The following is a 22,188-nucleotide window of genomic DNA, read 5'->3' on the forward strand; positions in this document are numbered from 1 at the left end:
ACCGGAAGTCGCCACATTGGATTCCAAAATTGCGTCAAAGAGAAGAGCTTTGGCTGTACCGTTTTGATTCGAATCCCGGACAGCTTCAAATTCCGGACACTCTACTTTGTATGGGAAAGATTTCACTCGAAATGTTTCAAAATGGGCAGTCAGAAAGTTTTTATAAACATTTTACATAGCAATCCATGAAAATTTACAATGTTCAACTAGTTTTGACGTCTTTCTAACGGATTAGTGCGTTTAGTTAATGATTCGACTATTCTAATTGTGTTTTTCATGAGCTGTCCGGAATTCGAATCAATGTGTTCGGAATATGAAGCAAAAGTGTGATTGTGTCCGGAATAAAAATCATGAAGAGGCCAACATTTTTGTTGAATAAAGTGAATTAAAGCTGTGGAATCCAAATCTTCACCCAGCATTCGAAATTCAAGTGTTTGCAAGGCCTGATTACGCTAAAGTTGTATAGGGAACGATTCAATTTATATATGTTTCGATTAGTTGAAGTTCACTGAAGCCTTAAGTGTCCGTAATATGAATCAAAACGGTAGTTTTTTTTCAGTTTATATACCATTTTGTCTCCTTAATACCACAACGTGATAACCCGAAAATCAATTTTTTTATATGTGTTACGTTTAAAATATGAACATTTCAAAATTTCATTATGAGTTTTCATGATTATCACTTCACATTATATTGTTTGGAATTAACATAAAGATTTGTAGAAATATTTCATTTTCATTTTCATTTTCATTTTGCAGCGTTTGGTGGGGCAATGAGAGCGCAAGTCAGTCCAAAGCCGGGGTAAGGGATAGGTAATGGCCGTAATAGTCTATGCGGACCACTTGAACACCATCGGAAAGGATAAGAAGGGTTGGGGTAGGGTATAGGGAATGGAGAAGACTTGACACAGTAATGCGATTAATGCTGCAAAATGTAAATGTGCTGAAAGCAATTTAATTTGAGTTTTGAAGTTTGATTTGACTTATTAAAATTCCAAATAGATCGGCCATTGTACAAGTAAGAAAGAATATGCTGATCGCTTTCTAGAAATTGTATAAACAACAAAATAATAACAATATGAGAGTGATGCTAAGGGCTGCTGATGGCACAATGCGACGCTTTAGGAGATTTTGATACTGAATGAACATTACTATACAGAGCGCAATTTAATCGATGGTGATAGCTTTACAAACTTTATCTGTTTTTACACTGATTGACGATGCTGATTTATATAAAAATATTTAAAAAATATTTGATATTAGTTCATTTGTTTATGTGATCTAGGTGTTAATAATGGAAAAATTTTACATACCCTTGATGAAATACTTCCCTGACCAGAAATATTATATTTTGAGCGCCCTTTTCGAAGCTATTCTATCCAGGTATCCATGTACTGCTTTCAATCCTGAAATTATTCTTATTGTGCATGCTCATGCATTATATTAGTGATGCTCATAATCATGCAACAGATAAGAAGGAGAGAAAAAGAGAATATAGGAACAGTGATTAGTAATGAGTTAATTATGTAGTTTTGTTAGAATTATAAACAATTAAACAGCAGTAATGAATAACTTATAAAATTACTTTGCAGCATAGCTGAGCCTTTCGGAACGTAAGACCGATGTATAAAAATAATTTGTTTCGAAATTGTCCGCGTGGTCTTCTAGTGCCCCTATTAGATCAGAATCAGTCATAGACATACATATCGAATGCTCGCCATGACCCTATGACCAACATTTGTATATGTATAGACTTAGCTGATGTGGCTTTTCTAATAGGTAGTTCTTTCACTCATTGATTGTCTTCAAAACCTTGTCAAGTATAGAAAATTGATTTTATTTCATTTATTACTACATTAAAGCTACATTGTACTTATTAAGTATTAGGTATTATTTTATGTTTTTAACACTATTGATATTATGAAGGCCAGAATTCCCAGTGAGTGAAGAATTTTATAGTACTAGAACACCATAGAAGATCGCTTAACATTACCTAATCATGGAACGGCTTTTTGCTCTATTATTTTAGGTAGATGCTATTGATCTCCCTTTGCTCCTATCCGCAACCCGGTGCACGCGCCCTGTTGGTTTTCGAAAACCTCGTACAAGATTACAAACCGTCAATGGCATTCCCAATTACTACCCCACATTGCACATTCAAGGGTCTGATTGTGCTCCTAACCCACCCTCAGTCTGTAATCTTCTCGCCAGTTTGAAATTATATTTTCCCGAAGTGAAAGTAATTTTGATGAGTGATAGCGTAGTGCAGCCCAACTGCATAGTACAGTAGTTTAACCAGAATCTTTAGGTCAGAAGATAAAATCTAAATTTTGTAATAAAAAGGTTGCCATTGCTTTGAAATTTACCCAACATCTAATCAAAACTACTAACAACAGCGATCAATTATCAAAATTCATCGCTCCCTGGAAAATATAATCCCAAGCCCAGGGCATAAAGATTTGTAGAAATATTGAAACAAAATTTCAACGAGTTAAAAAATTACAAAGCGTTAGACTTTAAGTCCATTTTTCTCAAAATATGAAAAATGTCACTTGGTCCACTCTGACTTAACGCCGATCAATTGTCACCTTATTCGACTCGTCTCACCTAACACGCCGCGCAGAATAAGCATAAAAGTGTAGCTTCCCTCTTTCTCAATCTCACGGAGACTCTCGTAAACTTTCTCTATCTCGGATTCAGTTGCGCTACCTATCTTCAAGTCGTATGTAGAGACATGGATCTGTGGTGCTTGGCTTAAACTTCAGTTCGAGGAGTACGGCGTGTAATGCTTGGTTCCAGAATCTGTCAGATTGGCGTAGCCCGTATATACTTCTATGGAGTTTACATCCTTTTGCTCGTGACCTGGAACCGCTGCGTATACAGCTCATCTTCGACAGTACCGTTGAGGTAGGCCGTTCACACATCGTACTGCTTCAGAGCTAACTGCTTCTTCCCTGCAACCCCCAGCAGTGCACGCAACGTGGCCTACCGCGTGACTGGTGCTTACACTTCCGTAAAAAACACATCAAAACACTGTGAGTATGCTTAAACAACGATATGGCCTTTATGCTTCACTACGCTACTCCCGTTTTATCTTGAATACCCACTTCGCGCCAATGGCTTTCTTGCCCGGGGGCAGATCCGCCAGTTCCCACGTACTGTTCACTTTGTGTGCTTCATTCTCTTCACGCCTTGCGTGTTGCCAAACAGGTACACTTAACGCATCGCGAATGTCATTCGGTTCTTCACAATGTAACACTTGTCCAACGATAAAGTTGTCATACCTGTTTGGTAACACATCTCGCGTTCGCATGCTTCGGCGATTTAACACCGATTCATTTGACACTTCCCGTTCAACAATTTGTTCTTCCAAGCCGAGAAAGTCACGCTCAAAAATGTCTTCTGCATCTTCGTATACAGAATAATGCTCTTCTGCTTGCGCTTCTTCATTATCACTGTGTTCAAACACTACCACCTCTTCACTCTCCGTCGCTGGATCATCTGGAACGCTTCGCTCCTCGCGCTGCATTTCCGAAAGTACACTTGCCACCTCCTGCTGCTCGGAACCGTTAGTCAGTTCCAGGAATTCGGCGATTGGTTTCGACATCGAGGAAGCGGTATCCCTTGTAGCATCCAGAGTAGCCCACAAACACAAGCTTTTTCTAACGAGGATCAAACTTCTTGCGCTTGGCGTCCGGTATTCGAACATACGATTCGCATCCAAAAGATTCGAAGATTCTAAAGGAGCAATATCCACTGCTCTGTATGGGAGTCAGTTTTGGACAAACGTGGCTGTGAGAATCGCTGCACCCCAATAACGTTTGAGAAGGTTGGCATCTAATTACATACAGCTGGCCATTTCTTAAAGCGACCTGTTCTTTCACTCCGCTACTCCGTTTGACTGTGAAGTGTATGGAGTTGAAAACTGCTGCTGTATGTTCTCCGATCTGCAGAATTGCTTTAACTTCTCGCCAACGTATTCTGCTCCTCCGTATGATCGTAGTACGCAATCTTTTCGGCAGCTTCGTCTTTCGATTTCAACAGAAACCTACGCAAAACCGACTAAAATCGTCGATAAGTGTGATGAAGTACTTATTATCGCTGGGCGTCGGATGCTCCATCGGTCCGCAGAGATCGGTGTGCATATCAAGCGGACGCTTGGACTCCCGCTCTTGTGCCTGTGGAAAGGGCTTTCGGACCAACTTACCCCTCAAGCAACACTCGCTCACGATCCCTTCTCCTCAATCTGCAGCTCAATCCCGTCTGCCAATTCTTGCACCACGATCGCATTCACAGCATTGATGTCTCGATGACCCATCCGCCAATGCCAGGTGTGTTGGCAGTTCACGCTATGGTTCCTCGCAACCGCTAAACACTGCTCGGCCAGCTTTAGCTTGTACTGGCAGCCGACTAACTCACCGACGGCCAATACAGAATCATCCACTGATTTGATCGAACAACCTGTCGCATGTGATGCCCTTCGTTGCGAGTTTCCGAACCACCAAACTGCCTTCGAGTGAGGAAACGGACAACACGTTTTCGAAATAAATTGCAATGCGTTCGCCCTTATCATTCACACCCATGATCACACCACTACTAACGCCGGTCGATTTTGTTTTCACACCATCCGCTAGAGTCATATCCACGACAACACCGTACTTCAATTCCACGAAGAACGCGCGGTCATTCGTCATAATATGGCACGTACAGCCACGTCAATCGTTCACACTCCCGGAATAACGGCCATAAAGCACACCGTGTCACGGACAATATCATCTGCTACGGCGTGCTTCGACCGACCACCACCATCACTTTCCGCTTGGGCTCGTTTTGCTTTTTGCTTAACGGCTTGATCCGAACCCGTCGGTTGACTAATGCGAGAAGCTTTCGGCAATTTTTCTTGAAATGCCCTGGTTTCGAACAATAGAAACACTTCTTCTCACTTCTCGCTTTATCGGAAACCTTCATCGCGCTCTCACTACTGTTATCACCGAGTGAACTATTCCCGGCACGCTTTCGGTACTCATCGCGCAATCGAGTTTCACTAGATCCATCGTGAGATCTTCCTACGGCCGATTCTCCAACGACGTCACAAAACTGTTGTACGACAATGGTCCAATGCACAAGTTCACTAATTTGACGTTTGAGCGGTGCCAAATTCACTCGTTGCCATGGTCACATAGATAACATGGCACCGCTCGAACGTCAAATAATGAACTCGTGTATTGGTCCATAGGAGACTGCACAACATCATTATGATTCTCAACAGTTCACTTAGTTCCACTCCCGCGTTGTCGAGGCGCTCGTACAAACACTCAAACTCTTCGAGTTGGTTTTTCAACGTTTCCTCCCTCACACAAATTTTTCGAGCGCAACTGTTGCAGCAACGTGGGAGGAAGGCACAGATACTTCACACGAAATATGACAACATGTTTTTTCAAACTGCAAGATAACTTCAAATTGCCAACGACAATTCGCGACTACGAAGTTGCTGATGTTTTCTTTGGTTTTGTGTGAGAAAAAACAAGGAGAGAGATGTTTTTTTGCTTTTTTTCACGTACACGATGACAGTTCCTTATGAGGTTTTCCGTTGGCGCGAGTGCTTTGTGGAATCTCTTTCTGCTACTGTAGTCTCGAATCAAGGCAGACATGTTGAAAATCGATAATTTTCTTTTGTTGTGTACCTTCGATCTTTCGGGACTAACATGGAAAAAGGGTCAAAGTTTACACTCCCAAGAACCTGGCGCCCATAACCTGAAGGATTGGAACGACCAGCAGATGCGCAGAACTGGAGTAAACGGACCGTAAAGTATTTAATGAAACGAATTTACTTGAGATGATGTCAAGGATGATGTTCGTTAGGTTAAATAGTGAAATGACAAATGCACGCCAGGTGCATGAAAATAAAAGAGGTAAGGGTTCATCAACAAATTTCCAAACACAAGAAATGGTCGTTTCCTCCCATTTTGTACGGATATTCTCTCAGATTGCCAAAGTTTATAAACACAATTCAGAAATATGCTTGAACATTTCTGCAATCCTTGATTGGTTAAGAAATATTCTTAGAATATCTCGTTATGTACAACTTTCCAAATGAGTTCAGACATTCTCTCAGAATTCCCAAGTATTTACCAACATTTAAACAATCATCTAACATTTTAAATTTGTCTGAATTTCAAAGTATTAACCAACAATTCATAAATACTAAAAGATCTATGTGGTTCTCAATTAGCTTAAACATATTCTGATATTTTTTTCAATATCTTTCAACTTTACCAAATGGCGCAGACATTCTCCCATAAGTTTAAGGTAGTTACCAACATTTCATATTCTATGAATTTCTGGTTATGTTTCGACATTCTCAATTTTTCAGACGTTCTCTCAATCCTCCAAAGTATCCAAAATCAATATTGCATGTTTAAACATAATTTTAAAGTTTCCTGTAATCCTCAACTAGCTATGAAATATCCAAGGAATCTCTTGAATCCGCGATAATTCAAAATTTGTACAGGCGTTCTTCATGAATTCCAAAATATTCACTTGAAATTCAGAAATAATCTTTGCATTTTCTGTGATTTTCATTTAGTTCATAAATATTCTAGGTTATTCTTGTTAGTTTTCAACATTTACGATTAGTCCAGAGCGAGAGTTACAAATTATTTTTCAACAATTTTGAAAAAAAAAATAGAAATAATTTGAGAAGTTCTCGTTATTCTTATCAGAGTATTTACCAACTTTTCATAAAAGATCTTAGAGGTCTATGTTAACCTTCAGGTTATCTATCCTTCAACATTTCCAATTTGTCCAGACATTCTCTCATAATTTCAATGTATTTTCCAACAATTCAGAAATACTCTCAGAGATCTCGGTGATCTTCAAATGGTTCAGAAATATTCTATGAATTGATCGTTATCCTTCAACATTCTCAATTAAAACATTATCTCAATTCTCCAAATTATTCAACATCAATTGAAAAATTGTGGATAATGTGAAAGTAATTTTATTGTTCTCTGAGATCGTCAAGAAGCAATTTTTCGTTACCATCATCAATCCCGATTTGCCTGGGCATTCTTTGGGAATTTCAAAGTATTACAAACAATTCAGAAATTCTCCTATAGATGTCTATGGTGCTCAATAAGTTGAGCAATTTTCCAGGTATTTCTGGTTATCTTTGAAAATTCCAAAATCGTTGAAACATTCTCCCAGGATTTTGAAAGTAAATTGTTGATCTCAAAAATAATCTTGCAAATTTAATACTGATCTTAGAGTATTCTGTACTCCTAAATTTGTTGAGAAACAATCTAGGATTCTATCGTTAATCATTAACATTCCAAAAATGTCCAGACATTCTCTCAGAATACCAAAATATTCAACAACAATTTTGAAATAATTTACCAATTCTCTGTGATTCTCAATTAGTTAAGATATTTTCAAGAAATTTATCGTTGTTAGCAACGCTTCCAAATTGCTCAGACAATCTATAAGAATTTTAAATTAATCACCATATATTCAGAAATAAAAAAATAATAATTAACTGATTATCTTTAGAAAAAACAAGCATTCAGACGCTGTTTTTTCGTCTTTATATATTGAAATACTTTCAGAAAGAATATATTCGTGATCTATGATCGATTCAGATATATTCCATGAATTTGTCGTTACCTGACTACATCAATTTTTTTTGAGACTTTCTCTAAGTATACCAGGTGTTCAATAACAATTCAAACATATTTTTATAACTCTTGGCGATTCTCAGGATTTCTTGCCATTATCCGCATTCCCAATCTGTGCAGAAATTATCCTAGAATTCAAAAGTATTTATCATCGTTTCAAAAATATTCGAAGAGTTTAATGTTATCTTCATTTGGTTACGAACTAATCTATCAATTTCTGGTTATTTTTTAACATCCCCAATTCATTCTGAGATTCTCTCAGTATTCCAGAGTATTCATCAACAAATATGAAACATTAAAAAAAAATCAATAATGACCTTAAAGTTCTCTGTAATCCTCAATTAGTTCAGAAATAATCTAAAAATTCCTCGTTATGCGTCATCATTCCAGACATTTTTTTTTCAGAATTCCAAACTATTCACCAATGAATCAAAAATAAGTATTGAGAAAAAACTTAGAAATATATTGTCATGTATATTGAGGTATTTGGTAACCAAATTCCACTCGCTCTACGCGCTTGTGTGTATATGAAATTGATAAATATGGGATGTGAGAAGCGTAGGGCAAATATGATCCCAACATCGATGTTACTGAATCGATTCAAATTCAACATGTCGAATCGATTGACCGATGTTTGCTCCTAAAATACAACCAAATGCAATTACGCACGATTTGTTATTTCTTTCCATTGAATAACGATTGATACAAAAAATTATATATGAAACACTTACAGGCTAATTCAAAACTAGGTTTATGATTTATCAAGTCATTAAAATATACAGTGCTGTTCTGAATAATAGCAGCGCATGTCGATTTTCATACAAAATGATCAACTTTGACATGCTGTAGTTTTGTTCCCTCTCAATCAATCGAGCTGACAATTTCTCCACAGAACTACAAATATGATCAATTTGGTAACTACAAAATTTCAGTTTTTTCTGAGTTCCTACCGAAAAGTGAGACACTAGGTGAAATCTTTCGAATAAATAGCATTTTTAAATTCATTTTAAAATTTTTCTTCTACAAATATTTGAAACATTTTCGGTTTAGGTGTAGGTTTGATAAGTAAGAGGAGATTGTTCCAATGGTAAGTGATATACAATTTAAAACTCTAATGTCAAGCCGAAATTCAAATTTTTAAAACTGCTATTTTTTTGAACAATTTCACCTAGTATCTCACTTTCCGGCAGGATCTTAGAAAATTTTGAAATTTTGTGTTTACAAAATTGAACATATTTGTAGTTCTGTGGAGAAAATTCAACTCGATTGCTTGAAAGGGAACAAAACTACAGCATGTCAAAGTTGAGCATTTTGTATGAAAATCGACATGCGCTGCTAATATTCAGAACAGCGCTGTACTTATCAATTTCTTCCTCTTGAATCGAAACAAAAAATCAAATGAAGAAAATTGATTCAATCGATTTTTTGTGCTCCCAACATCGATAAAAAATGGATTTTCGGAACATCTATTCAAAATAACCAAAATTTTAAAAACCAAAATAATCTTATAGTGCTCTGTGAAGTTCAGAGCTTTTCTTCCCTTTCTTATTATCCTCCAACATTCAAATATGTCCACAAATTCTCACAGATTTCCTAAGCATTTGTAAATATTTCTGAAATACTAACGAAATCTGCTTTGAAAAATCAGAACAAGAAATATCACATATTTCCAATATGTCCAGACAATCTCCCAGAATAGCAAAGCATTCACCAACAATGCAAAAATAATCTGAGAGTTATCTTTGGTTCTCAATTAATTCATTTTATGTTTCAACAATGGGATACTGATGGAGAATGAATGGTCTTCACCGCTATGTGGTTTCTTTCGATGGCAAAAGGAAGTATTTTGTGGAGGTGCTGAAAATCGAACCCATGATCACTAAAATTTTATGCAAAAGATATAAAAAAAATGTTGTTCACGTTTTGTTTGCCCACAAATTGTTATTGTTTTTTTTTTTTTCAATTTGTATCAAACGTTTTGCAATACTTCTTACAATTTATTTGATACTATTGGAATGGAAAACTAGCCTTTATGATTTCAAAGCCATGTAGATCAAATTTTCGATCCACAAAATATAGTTCATATCTATGCTTTATAGTTCGTCGAAGATAACAATTCTCAAAAACTCATATCTATGACTATGGAGAAATCGACTGAAAATTATGATATTTTGCCCCACTGTGACAGGTTACCAAGGTCGTTCAGCCTAAAGTAAGTTATTTCAGTTCCTTGAGTAATTGTTTTGTTAATGTCAACCCGATTATGGCATTCTTATATTTTCCGTTATTTGAATTACACGCAATTACAATACTCCCCATAGCGGAACTTGGATGAGCTCACTACTACCAAGAAAATTTGAATTTGAAAGCTGGCTATGTTAATCCCAACGGAAAAGCCTCCAGTTTCGCCTTAAATGTGCTTATTCTGCGCGGCGTGTGAGTCGAGAAGAGTCGCTCTCACCGCGAGTGACGTGAGACAACGAATGTTAATCAAATGGGAGCGAGTCGACAATTTGTCGGCGTTAAGTCAGAGGGGACCAAGTACAAAACTTGGTAAAATTGGATTACTTTCTCATTAGATGCGAAATAACCTTACCTCCGTTTCATTTTGACCAGATTTGATGATTGCTGTAAACTGTGAGAGATATGTAACGAATTTACTTTGGATTATCAATAAAAATCGATAAAAGTGAGCAATCAGAGTGGACCAAGTGCTTATTACCATAATAGCGAAACTGATCAGCGCGCTGAGAAATGGGAGGAAATGAAAAACATTTCAAGAGATTTGTCAGATCTTTCGACATTGAATGATCCTTCTACTTATCCATCAATTGAAATTTATGAATATAGCTTAATTCGATGCATTTGATTTTGATTTTTGATTATTTTTTATTTGGTCAAAAATTGCAACAATTTCTGTGCAGACAGAGCAGACCAAGTGTTGAAAAGCCATAAACTGATTGATTATTGCATTCTTTGAGTCAATTTCAGAGTCCAATTGAAGTTTATGGTAGTTCTATGGTGTATGTATGGAATGTGCTAGAACCCGCTTATTGGACCAGTATCTTTTGGTCGGTACTCAAGATTTTTACTTGGTCCACTCAGACTGAACACATATTCGAATATTTCTGGTCTTCAATGCCCTGACCCTGCGAAACCTTAATTTTCAAGCTGTCGCAATGCCACTGATTTCGATATTGACGAATGGATTATTGAAGAATTTACGATACCAGCGTCTAAGGGTCTTGCTAATCTGCTTATCTTAGAGATATGCACCCAGTTTGACCATGCAACATTAAATGATTGTTATTTTCCTAGAAACTGTTCAGTCAGAGAGAACCAACTGACTGAACGGTGGCCTTTAGTTCAGTCAGAGTGGACCAAGTACACAAAGTCCATCAAAAAATCGTTCTATCAGAGGTTTGCATTATGAGTTTTCATGATTATCACTTCACATTATATTGATTGGAATTAACATAAAGATTTGTAGAAATATTGAAACAAAATTTCAACGAGTTAAAAAATTACAAAGCGTTAGACTTTAAGACCATTTTTCTCAAAATATGAAAAATGTCACTTGGTCCACTCTGACTTAACGCCGACCAATTGTCACCTTATTCGACTCGTCTCACCTAACACGCCGCGCAGAATAAGCACAAAAGTGTAGCTTCCCTCTTTCTCAATCTCACGGAGACTCTCGTAAACTTTGTCTATCTCGGATTCAGTTGCGCTACCTATCTTCAAGTCGTCTACGTAGACCAAAATGATGACTGTCGGCTTCTCATATCGTATGTAGAGACATGGATCTGTGGTGCTTGGCTTAAACTTCAGTTCGAGGAATACGGCGTGTAATGCTTGGTTCCAGAATCTGTCAGATTGGCGTAGCCCGTATATACTTTTATGGAGTTAACATCCTTTTGCTCGTGACCTGGAACCGCTGCGTATACAGCTTATCTTCGACAGTACCGTTGAGGTAGGCCGTTCACACATCGTACTGCTTCAGAGCTAACTGCTTCTTCCCTGCAACCCCCAGCAGTGCACGCAACGTGGCCTACCGCGTGACTGGTGCTTACACTTCCGTAAAAAACACATCAAAACACTGTGAGTATGCTTAAACAACGATACGGCCTTTATGCTTCACTACGCTACTCCCGTTTTATCTTGAATACCCACTTCGCACCAATGGCTTTCTTGCCCGGGGGCAGATCCGCCAGTTCCCACGTACTGTTCACTTTGTGTGCTTCATTCTCTTCACGCCTTGCGCGTTGCCAAACAGGTACACTTAACGCATCGCGAATGTCATCCGGTTCTTCACAATGTAACACTTGTCCAACGATAAAGTTGTCATACCTGTTTGGTAACACACCTCGCGTTCGCCTGCATCGGCGATTTAACACCGATTCATTTGACACTTCCCGTTCAACAATTTGTTCTTCAAAGCCAATAAAGTCACGCTCAAAAATGTCTTCTGCATCTTCGTATACAGAATGATGCTCTTCTGCTAACGCTTCTTCATTATCACTGTGTTCAAACACTACCACCTCTTCACTCTCCGTCGCTGGATCATCTGGAACGCTTCGCACCTCGCGCTGCATTTCCGAAAGTACACTTGCCACCTCCTGCTGCTCGGAACCGTTAGTCAGTTCCAGGAATTCGGCGATTGGTTTCGACATCGAGGAAGCGGTATCCCTTGTAGCATCCAGAGTAGCCCACAAACACAAGCTTTTTCTAACGAGGATCAAACTTCTTGCGCTTGGCGTCCGGTATTCGAACATACGATTCGCATCCAAAGATTCGAAGATTCTAAAGGAGCAATATCCACTGCTCTGTATGGGAGTCAGTTTTGGACAAACGTGGCTGTGAGAATCGCTGCACCCCAATAACGTTTGAGAAGGTTGGCATCTAATTACATACAGCTGGCCATTTCTTAAAGCGACCTGTTCTTTCACTCCGCTACTCCGTTTGACTGTGAAGTGTATGGAGTTGAAAACTGCTGCTGTATGTTCTCCGATCTGCAGAATTGCTTTAACTTCTCGCCAACGTATTCTGCTCCTCCGTATGATCGTAGTACGCAATCTTTTCGGCAGCTTCGTCTTTCGATTTCAACAGAAACCTACGCAAAACCGACTAAAATCGTCGATAAGTGTGATGAAGTACTTATTATCGCTGGGCGTCGGATGCTCCATCGGTCCGCAGAGATCGGTGTGCATATCAAGCGGACGCTTGGACTCCCGCTCTTGTGCCTGTGGAAAGGGCTTTCGGACCAACTTACCCCTCAAGCAACACTCGCTCACGATCCCTTCTCCTCAATCTGCAGCTCAATCCCGTCTGCCAATTCTTGCACCACGATCGCATTCACAGCATTGATGTCTCGATGACCCATCCGCCAATGCCAGGTGTGTTGGCAGTTCACGCTATGGTTCCTCGCAACCGCTAAACACTGCTCGGCCAGCTTTAGCTTGTACTGGCAGCCGACTAACTCACCGACGGCCAATACAGAATCATCCACTGATTTGATCGAACAACCTGTCGCATGTGATGCCCTTCGTTGCGAGTTTCCGAACCACCAAACTGCCTTCGAGTGAGGAAACGGACAACACGTTTTCGAAATAAATTGCAATGCGTTCGCCCTTATCATTCACACCCATGATCACACCACTACTAACGCCGGTCGATTTTGTTTTCACACCATCCGCTAGAGTCATATCCACGACAACACCGTACTTCAATTCCACGAAGAACGCGCGTTCATTCGTCATAATATGGCACGTACAGCCACGTCAATCGTTCACACTCCCGGAATAACGGCCATAAAGCACACCGTGTCACGGACAATATCATCTGCTACGGCGTGCTTCGACCGACCACCACCATCACTTTCCGCTTGGGCTCGTTTTGCTTTTTGCTTAACGGCTTGATCCGAACCCGTCGGTTGACTAATGCGAGAAGCTTTCGGCAATTTTTCTTGAAATGCCCTGGTTTCGAACAATAGAAACACTTCTTCTCACTTCTCGCTTTATCGGAAACCTTCATCGCGCTCTCACTACTGTTATCACCGAGTGAACTATTCCCGGCACGCTTTCGGTACTCATCGCGCAATCGAGTTTCACTAGATCCATCGTGAGATCTTCCTACGGCCGATTCTCCAACGACGTCACAAAACTGTTGTACGACAATGGTCCAATGCACAAGTTCACTAATTTGACGTTTGAGCGGTGCCAAATTCACTCGTTGCCATGGTCACATAGATAACATGGCACCGCTCGAACGTCAAATAATGAACTCGTGTATTGGTCCATAGGAGACTGCACAACATCATTATGATTCTCAACAGTTCACTTAGTTCCACTCCCGCGTTGTCGAGGCGCTCGTACAAACACTCAAACTCTTCGAGTTGGTTTTTCAACGTTTCCTCCCTCACACAAATTTTTCGAGCGCAACTGTTGCAGCAACGTGGGAGGAAGGCACAGATACTTCACACGAAATATGACAACATGTTTTTTCAAACTGCAAGATAACTTCAAATTGCCAACGACAATTCGCGACTACGAAGTTGCTGATGTTTTCTTTGGTTTTGTGTGAGAAAAAACAAGGAGAGAGATGTTTTTTTGCTTTTTTTCACGTACACGATGACAGTTCCTTATGAGGTTTTCCGTTGGCGCGAGTGCTTTGTGGAATCTCTTTCTGCTACTGTAGTCTCGAATCAAGGCAGACATGTTGAAAATCGATAATTTTCTTTTGTTGTGTACCTTCGATCTTTCGGGACTAACATGGAAAAAGGGTCAAAGTTTACACTCCCAAGAACCTGGCGCCCATAACCTGAAGGATTGGAACGACCAGCAGATGCGCAGAACTGGAGTAAACGGACCGTAAAGTATTTAATGAAACGAATTTACTTGAGATGATGTCAAGGATGATGTTCGTTAGGTTAAATAGTGAAATGACAAATGCACGCCAGGTGCATGAAAATAAAAGAGGTAAGGGTTCATCAACAAATTTCCAAACGCAAGAAATGGTCGTTTTTGACACCTACCCATCCCCTCGTAAAGCTTTTTGCATTAATAGTCTAGAAATTGTGTATGAGCTCTAACATTTTGATTACACCCACCCACCCCATTCAGTGTTATAAAATTTGTGAACAGGCCCCTAATTCAAATTTATCTGCAAGGTATATCGACGATCCCCAGCAACATACATGTTATAATTGTGTATTATCAACTGATATATGACCAAAACTAGTCATATATAAGTTGATAGTACACAATTATAACATGTGTGTTACTCGGGGAGGTTGTCATCGATCTCTATCAACTATCTCGGGGATGGGATTCGATTTCAGGCCCTTGGTGTGAGAGGCGTGAGTTCTAACCACTACAGAATTTACCTGTGTGTTTCTTCAAGGCCTTAGTAAAAGTATACTACCAAAATTATTTTGTAGATTTTAAAAGATATTTTCCTAAAATTTTTCTAAGAATTTCTGTTTAATCATTTGCAGGAAATTCTTCGAGATGATGGGGTTCGTTTCTGCTTCATAAGCAGAAGGTCATAGATTCAATCCCAGGCCCGTCCCTTTCCTCGTACTTTGTAGTTGTAACTTTCACTTGCTCTTCCTCTCTTAATCTCTGCTAACCAAAAGCAAAACTCCCTGTCATATAAGCTTACCCCTATTTTTTCCCGCATAAACTGGCGTAGATGTAAGCGTATATCCGGTCTACTGTAGACCATTTATAAATGCAACATCAAATCCTCCCCCTTCCCCTCATTGGTCTGACCTGGAAGGCGTCAATGTTGCCTAAAAATAGATTACCAGCACTTATACACTAAGGGCCGATTTCTCCACCTTCGCTTAAGCCGTAAGCCCCGCTTACCCAGGTTTAAGGCCTAAGCGGGGGTGAAGAAACCACTTATAAGAGTGTCTGCTAGAACCAATCAGTCATCTGTTTAGTTCCTGGTACAGTTGATCTGGCGAAACCGGAGTAGCAACCACGGGTGGCCAATCAAGCTCCAGCTCCAGCTAACCTGCAGGAAATTCTTCCAGTTAATTCCATATTTTTTTGGATAAAACTCTCTAAATATTTAAGATTTATTTCATTCTTTTCAAAACTTGCACCAGATTCACTTCCAGAACTAGCATCAGGGATTTTCAACACTTCAGTGATTATAGCATTTTCGAAAGATTTTTTTGTGCAGGTTTTCTTCCAAGAAAACCTTCCAGAATACTTCGAGGAGTTCTTCTAATGACTCATTCAGGTGTTTCTCAGACATTCCATAAATTTAATATAAACTTATGAAGTTTGTATGACCATTTCCTCATCTTTTTAACTACTCCTAGAACCATTTTAAAGAAATCAGCTAGTAATTTTGCTAAGAGCTAAGAACTCCTCTGGAGGTTCTACATATAACTGCTCTATATTCATTCAACACTAACCTGCTGTGAACCACGATCGGGCACGACCGTCCCCGGTACGACTTGTTCACCTTCCGCCGGAAGTCCAGCAGCGCCTTGGCCGACATGGGCACACCGCCCTGGGGCCACGACAGGAAGTGGAACTGCGTCACGGTTCGCGTTTCCCCGGTTCGAAGGTTCTTCAGGTAGAACGACCGCACCAGGTAGTCGTCGCACCAGATGTGTTCGCTGACCAGGTGCACCTCGTAGATGTGATACACCTCGGCACCTTCCTCGGGCCAGTACCGTGCGCAAGCCGCTTCACCATTCTCCTGTAGTCTGCAGAGAGCTACGAGTACTACGGCACCCTGCTCCCACACCATCTGCCAGAAGTGCGCTAGGGTGGACTGCATCGGTCCTTGGGCAGCCACGTAAGCCGGTGCACGAGGGTCGTGATCCGTCTGGAAGGGAAAGAACTGTGTCAGTCTAGTAACCTCGCATTGTTCTCGGTTGAATTCATCGACTTACAATCGTAGAAGCGTTGATGTAGTCCATTCCTTCCGCGTTGGCCAGGTGGTTCAGTACAACTCGCGAGTGATCGTACGGTAGCGGAGCACCAGGTCGATTCAGCGGAGCACACTGACTTTGCAAAGCAGCATCCCGTGCATTAGGTTCCGCCTCATATCGGCAAAGAGCCTCCCACTCTCGTTGTAGTCGTCCTTTGTTTCGCAAATGATCCTCCATGTACGACAGAACCATGTGACCGGTAGAGATGTCCATGTTCGTTAGCGCCGGTTCTTCACTCCTATAATGATCCGAATTAGAACATTGACGTCTATGGAGGGTCTGATTCATTCGCACTTACCAAGAAGACGTACTAGACCTAGACGACGGCGGTCGCTCGGCTTCCTTCGCAAGCGAAGTGATTCGCCCACCCGGTGAGTCGTTACTTCCCGCCTTGCCCGCCATCCGCGCACGGCACAAATCCTGGTAGTCTTTGCTGCAACTATCCGCTCCGGAGAGTCCCGCCTGTAGCCCACCTAGTTTGTCCTTCTTTTTATCATGCTTCTTGATGAGAAATAAAGTGATCACGATCACAATGATTGCAGCGGCACCAGCTCCTGAAACGGAAAAGGCCCACACTTTACCACTCCATCATCACCGGCAGATGGCGTCCGCTCGCCTACTCACCTGCAAACATGAAAGCCATGACGTGCGTTACATCGGGTCCCTCCTCGACGCGTCGCTCCGACGAAACTCCATCTCCGCTGTCCTTGGTCTTGTCACCGACGCCGGCCTGCGTTACCAGAACGCCGTACCTTCGCAGAAGATTGTTTTTGACGCGGCTGTCGTTGTTGATCTGCTTGGCAATGTCCGCTGCGGTTTTCTTCTCCGGGTTGGACTCGACGCGGAACGATACTTCGTGGCGGTCGACTCTGGATTGCATAGAAGGTTATGAAAGAAATCGAGATAAGAGAGGTTTGCAAAATTACCTTGGATGCGTGAAGTAACCCTGCAGATGAAGCACCTCAGCCAACGCGGTCACGATCCGTGCACCATCCTTCCAGTTGTCAATTCTGAAAAAGGTACATTTGTAAGTTTCATTCTAATCCCTCTCCCCACCAAACTCACGGATTCTTCAGGTTGACATGGGCATACTCGGTGTCCACCGAGTGCGGTGCGTGATCATCGTCCGTGTGCAGGTGGAGTTCCTTCTTGGATTTGGGCTTCTTGGCATCCGTATCGTCCCCATTTTCGATGGGCAGAGCTTCCTTTGGCAGTTCGTTGGGCGTTTGCGAAGATGGTGGTGGAGCGGCCGGTGGTCCAGGTTTCTTCACATCCAACCGCTCATGCCGGGTGAAGCCAAGGATGTTGTCCAGCAAGGCCCGTGCCTCGGTTTTGCCTTTGGAGGTGCCAGGTTTGGGTACGAACACGAAACCACCTTCGGTGTAGAGACCGGCCTCCGACGGAGCGAACTGAGCATCCTCGCGGAAGGTACTGGGGATCTCGTTCAACTCGTTCAGGTGGTGGTGAGGCTTCTTGTAGAATTTGTCCAACTTGGAAGCGTCCTTTCCGTGCCCTACGCTGTTGACGTTCTCCGGGGCAAAGTTCGAAATCTTGGGGATGTGATGCTTGTTGGCGTATTCTCGGAATGAGGAGGCCTTCTGATTGATGAAGGTGTAATCCGGAACGTCAATCGGTGTCAGCTTTTCGACTAGCTTCTTCAGCGCCTTCTCCTCATCGACGTCCATCGGTTTCTGATCGTTGAAGAGAGAATGGTCACGTTTCTCGTTGTAGGAGGCCTCAGGTTTTACTCTGAATTGAAACGGTTCGACCTCGTTGGGAGCTTGGTCGTCCAGGTAATCTGTGACGTCCGGACTTGGATAGGACTCTGGTCGAGGGTAACGGGACTCGAATTGTTCTACGAGGCGTCTGAATGCGGCTCGATTCCGGTTGTCACGTAGTCGATTTCTTTCACGTTCTTCTGATTGCCGGTCGATGATAGGGAGCGGGAGTGGTTGCATGTCCTCCACGATCGGTGGATGGTGATGATTTTTAGGATACATCGGCACTAGAGGTTCAGCAAGGACTTCGAATTCAGGTGAGGATTTCTTAGCGGGTTTCCTCGCGGAGACGAAGAAGCGTTTCTCGTTGATCGATGATCGGGAGTTGGGAACTTGGGATTTCTTCAATGGAGGGAAATACACCTCATCGGCGTATTCATCGTTGGGCGGAGTAAATCGTACGAAGGCTAGGGGACTTTGGGGATCGAGAACTTCCGGATCGGGGGCAAGATTTGCGCAGAGACTCCGAGGTATCTCCGAGTTGGTTCGCATCGCAAACAGAGCACCTTGCATCCGGCATTGGGTGAAGGGATGTTCCCACCCTAGCCCTGCGCCTTGAAGGTCCTCCAACATTACCGCCAGAAATCGAGATTGTTCCTCATCCAAAGGTTCCCGGAAGAGTTCCTCCGGCTCCAGTCCATATTGTGGAAGACATTTTCCGAATGCAAAATCTGCAAAAAAAAAAGGAATAGAATAAGTAGTACGAAACCAGCGCTAAAACATCATCGACATAAATCGCTAGATTTAAAAATCCACGCGTCCACGTTCAAAACCATAGGTACGACAAACCGTTGGCAAATATTTTGTGCAAAGTGAAGCTAAGGCAATGTTTAACCCTGAACTGAACAGGAAAATGAAAGTTACAATGTATGAGGAGCTCAAACGTAAAGGGGTGTATATTACATTTTGGTCGGTTTTGAGTTGAGTTGAGGAAATTCTACTGTGTTCAAGCATTCTAACGATACTATCACTTGGTTTTCCTGCTTTACAGAAAAAAATACCATAATTCTTTGAAGATTGGCTTGATTTTTTGATTCCCATACAATTTGTATAGAATAAAAAAATTGCTGAAAGAACTTCAGAGTAGATTTTCTCAAAACTAGGTTTTGTCACTGACACTCCTTTGCTTCCAACCTCCTCATTTTCATGTCAATCATTACCACAAGACTCGTTATATATTTAGGTTAGGTTAGGTTAGGTAAATTGAAAACGTGTTTTTTTTTCTCTTATAAGCAGGTGAAATCAACTCACCTGTAAAAAATCTGAACTGCTACGGCAAATGAAATGTAATATGTTGTTAACAAAATGTTAATAAAATCTTAAATTTGTTTTACCAAATTAGGATGATAGTGTTGTCTAATAACACAGAACACCTAGATATAAGAATTAAAATCTTCGTGACAACAAGTTTTATTATATTAACAAGATAACATTGTCATACGTGTTTTTCTTGAATTTCCATTGAAAGTTCATCAGAAATTCATTCAAGTATTTGCCCAAATGTTCAGCTTTTACTCCGGCAATTTCTAAAGAAGTTCATTTAGTGAGTATTCCTGAATGAACTTCTCCATCGATTCTAGGTAATTTCTCTAAGAATGTTGTTTAAGATACCTTAAAAATTCAACTAGGATTTTTCCCAAAGAGAACCTCAGAAATGAATTCCCCCAAAGATTATTTCAGAAATCTTCCAAAAATTTTTTAGGATTTTTTTTTTCAAGAAAGTCCTTACACCTCCAAGATTTTATCCAGTGATTATTCCATCGATTTCCCTAAAATAGCCACCAAAATTACCGGTTAAAACGTCTTCGGAATTTCAATCAGTAACTCTCCAGATATTTCAAGGGATTTCCTTTAAAATGGCCTTTTATGATTTTTATAAGATTTCAACTAGGGATTTCTCTAAATATACCTTCAGCAATTCAGAGATTTCTTCTAAGATTTTTACAGAAATTTCTCCAGTAATTCTTTGAGATTTTCCCAAGTAAGACTTGACTTTTTTTTTAATTCTGGGTTTTTTCCAGGAATGTCTCTAGGGAAATGCCAAGGAAATTTTTCTGAAAAAAACCTCTGATAAAACTTGTGTAAGATTTAAAATCACCCATGGTGAACAAGGATCTCTGAAATGAAACCTGGGATCTTGAATTTTTAGAAGATTTCCTAGATAATTTGCTAAAATAGTCGAAAAAAACATCAATCGAATCTCGGTATAGTATAGTATAGTATAGTAACATCAAAAACAGGGATAATATCTGTAGCAGCGACATGAATTTAGATTAAAATTGCTGAATTTTCACATATTTTTGTCACTAGCAAAAAACGATGTAAATGTTCATTTTACCTGCACTATGTGGGTAAAATGAACAGCTATTGGTGGTAAAATGAACATCATGCAAAAAACGTGAGCAAAACAATTTTTTTTGAAATTTTTTATTGCCCTACCGAAAAAATATCCATTAATGATTTTAACCCATTCAAAAAGAATGCTAAAGGTATCAGATTTGGCCTCATATCATAACGATATTCACCTCACTGAAAAATCTCACGTCTTCCGAGCTGATAGTTACGTCAGTTCTAATTTTCAAACGTGGTTTTCTAAAATCTTAGTTTTCGATAATATTTTCACTTCATTTGACCTACGTATTAACTCGAACACTCTGATTTTTTATATAAATCGTCCGTGCGTGATAAAAATTCATCGAAATTTGTTTTTTTTTTTCGATAAAAAGCAAGGTGTTCATTTTACCACCACCTATCCTAGTGTAAAATGGTGAAAACAAAATCAAATAAACTCCTGAAGATCGCTGGGATTTTTTTTTGAGAAACCTGCAGGATTAATACTTGAATGAAATGCTGGGGAGATAAAAAAAGACCCTTGAAGAATTTTGAAGAAAACGTGTCTGAATTCTTTAAAAAATCCACATTAACAGGTGGACGAATTCTTGCAGGGTTTCTTAAAAAAAAACTCTTTTTTTTTCAAATTTATTTATTTATTTAACACCGTCTTCAGCTTTGCTGTACAGACTGAATACCCCTTATCTTACTAATAAATTTGTCTCACAATATTCTTAAAACGATTTCTATCAATAGTAAAATCAAAAATATCTACATCATTTAAAAGATTAAAACATTTTTCGAGTGGATGATTTTGGCCGAAAACAGTACGGTGTCGACTTATCCTGATTAAAGAACGTTGACGTAAAAGACGCGCTGGGACAAAGAAATTCGCCTGTTGCAGAAGCTCTGGGCAGTCGATCCGGCTACTTATTACGTCATATGCGAACATCCTTTGAAGGTAAACTCTTCGATGGCGTAGTGACTCCAGCCCTATTAGTTGGCGCCGACTATCATACGCAGGCAGCACGATCGGGTTTGACCACGGTAATCTCCTCAGGGCATATCGGACGAAGCATCGTTGCACTCTTTCTATACGAGCGATTTGAGTTTCGTGGTAAGGAGCCCATACTTGAACAGCATATTCCAGGATGCTTCTTACGAGCGAGCAGTAAGCGGATTTTAAAGCATATGGATCACGGAATTCGGATGCGTTTCGTCGAATAAATCCTAGTACAGCAAAGGCCTTGGCAGTGGTCGCAGCAACGTGCTCGTTGAAATTCAACTTTTCGTCCATAACAACTCCAAGATCTTTAATAGATTTTACGCGGTCCAACAACGTTCCATTCGCGCTATAGTCGAATCTCATTTGCGCCCGCGATTTGGTGAAACTAATCACTTTACACTTTATCGCATTCATCTCCATACCGTTCAATACACACCAACTAGATACG

The 22,188-nt window shown here is 40.5% G+C and overlaps 1 protein-coding gene across 5 annotated transcripts in view; it reads right to left on the reverse strand.

Moving 5' to 3' along the window:
• LOC5566917 (receptor-type tyrosine-protein phosphatase-like N) overlaps nucleotides 1-22,188 on the reverse strand; it is a 131,752-nt gene that overhangs the window by 8,604 nt on the left and 100,960 nt on the right. For 3 of the 5 annotated variants that reach the window (XM_021846029.1, XM_001651281.2, XM_021846028.1), the window contains 6 exons: nucleotides 17,691-19,074; nucleotides 17,552-17,635; nucleotides 17,250-17,494; nucleotides 16,924-17,179; nucleotides 16,587-16,863; nucleotides 16,101-16,534 (listed from right to left, as the gene is read on the reverse strand). In XM_021846029.1, coding sequence (XP_021701721.1) covers nucleotides 16,101-16,534; nucleotides 16,587-16,863; nucleotides 16,924-17,179; nucleotides 17,250-17,494; nucleotides 17,552-17,635; nucleotides 17,691-19,074 — 2,680 coding nt within the window. The remainder of the gene's footprint in view (nucleotides 1-16,100; nucleotides 16,535-16,586; nucleotides 16,864-16,923; nucleotides 17,180-17,249; nucleotides 17,495-17,551; nucleotides 17,636-17,690; nucleotides 19,075-22,188) is intronic. The other 2 variants (XM_021846030.1, XM_021846031.1) reach the window with 2 other exon arrangements.

The sequence above is a fragment of the Aedes aegypti genome, chromosome 2 (assembly GCF_002204515.2).
Source record: "Aedes aegypti strain LVP_AGWG chromosome 2, AaegL5.0 Primary Assembly, whole genome shotgun sequence".
Lineage (NCBI taxonomy): Eukaryota > Metazoa > Arthropoda > Insecta > Diptera > Culicidae > Aedes > Aedes aegypti.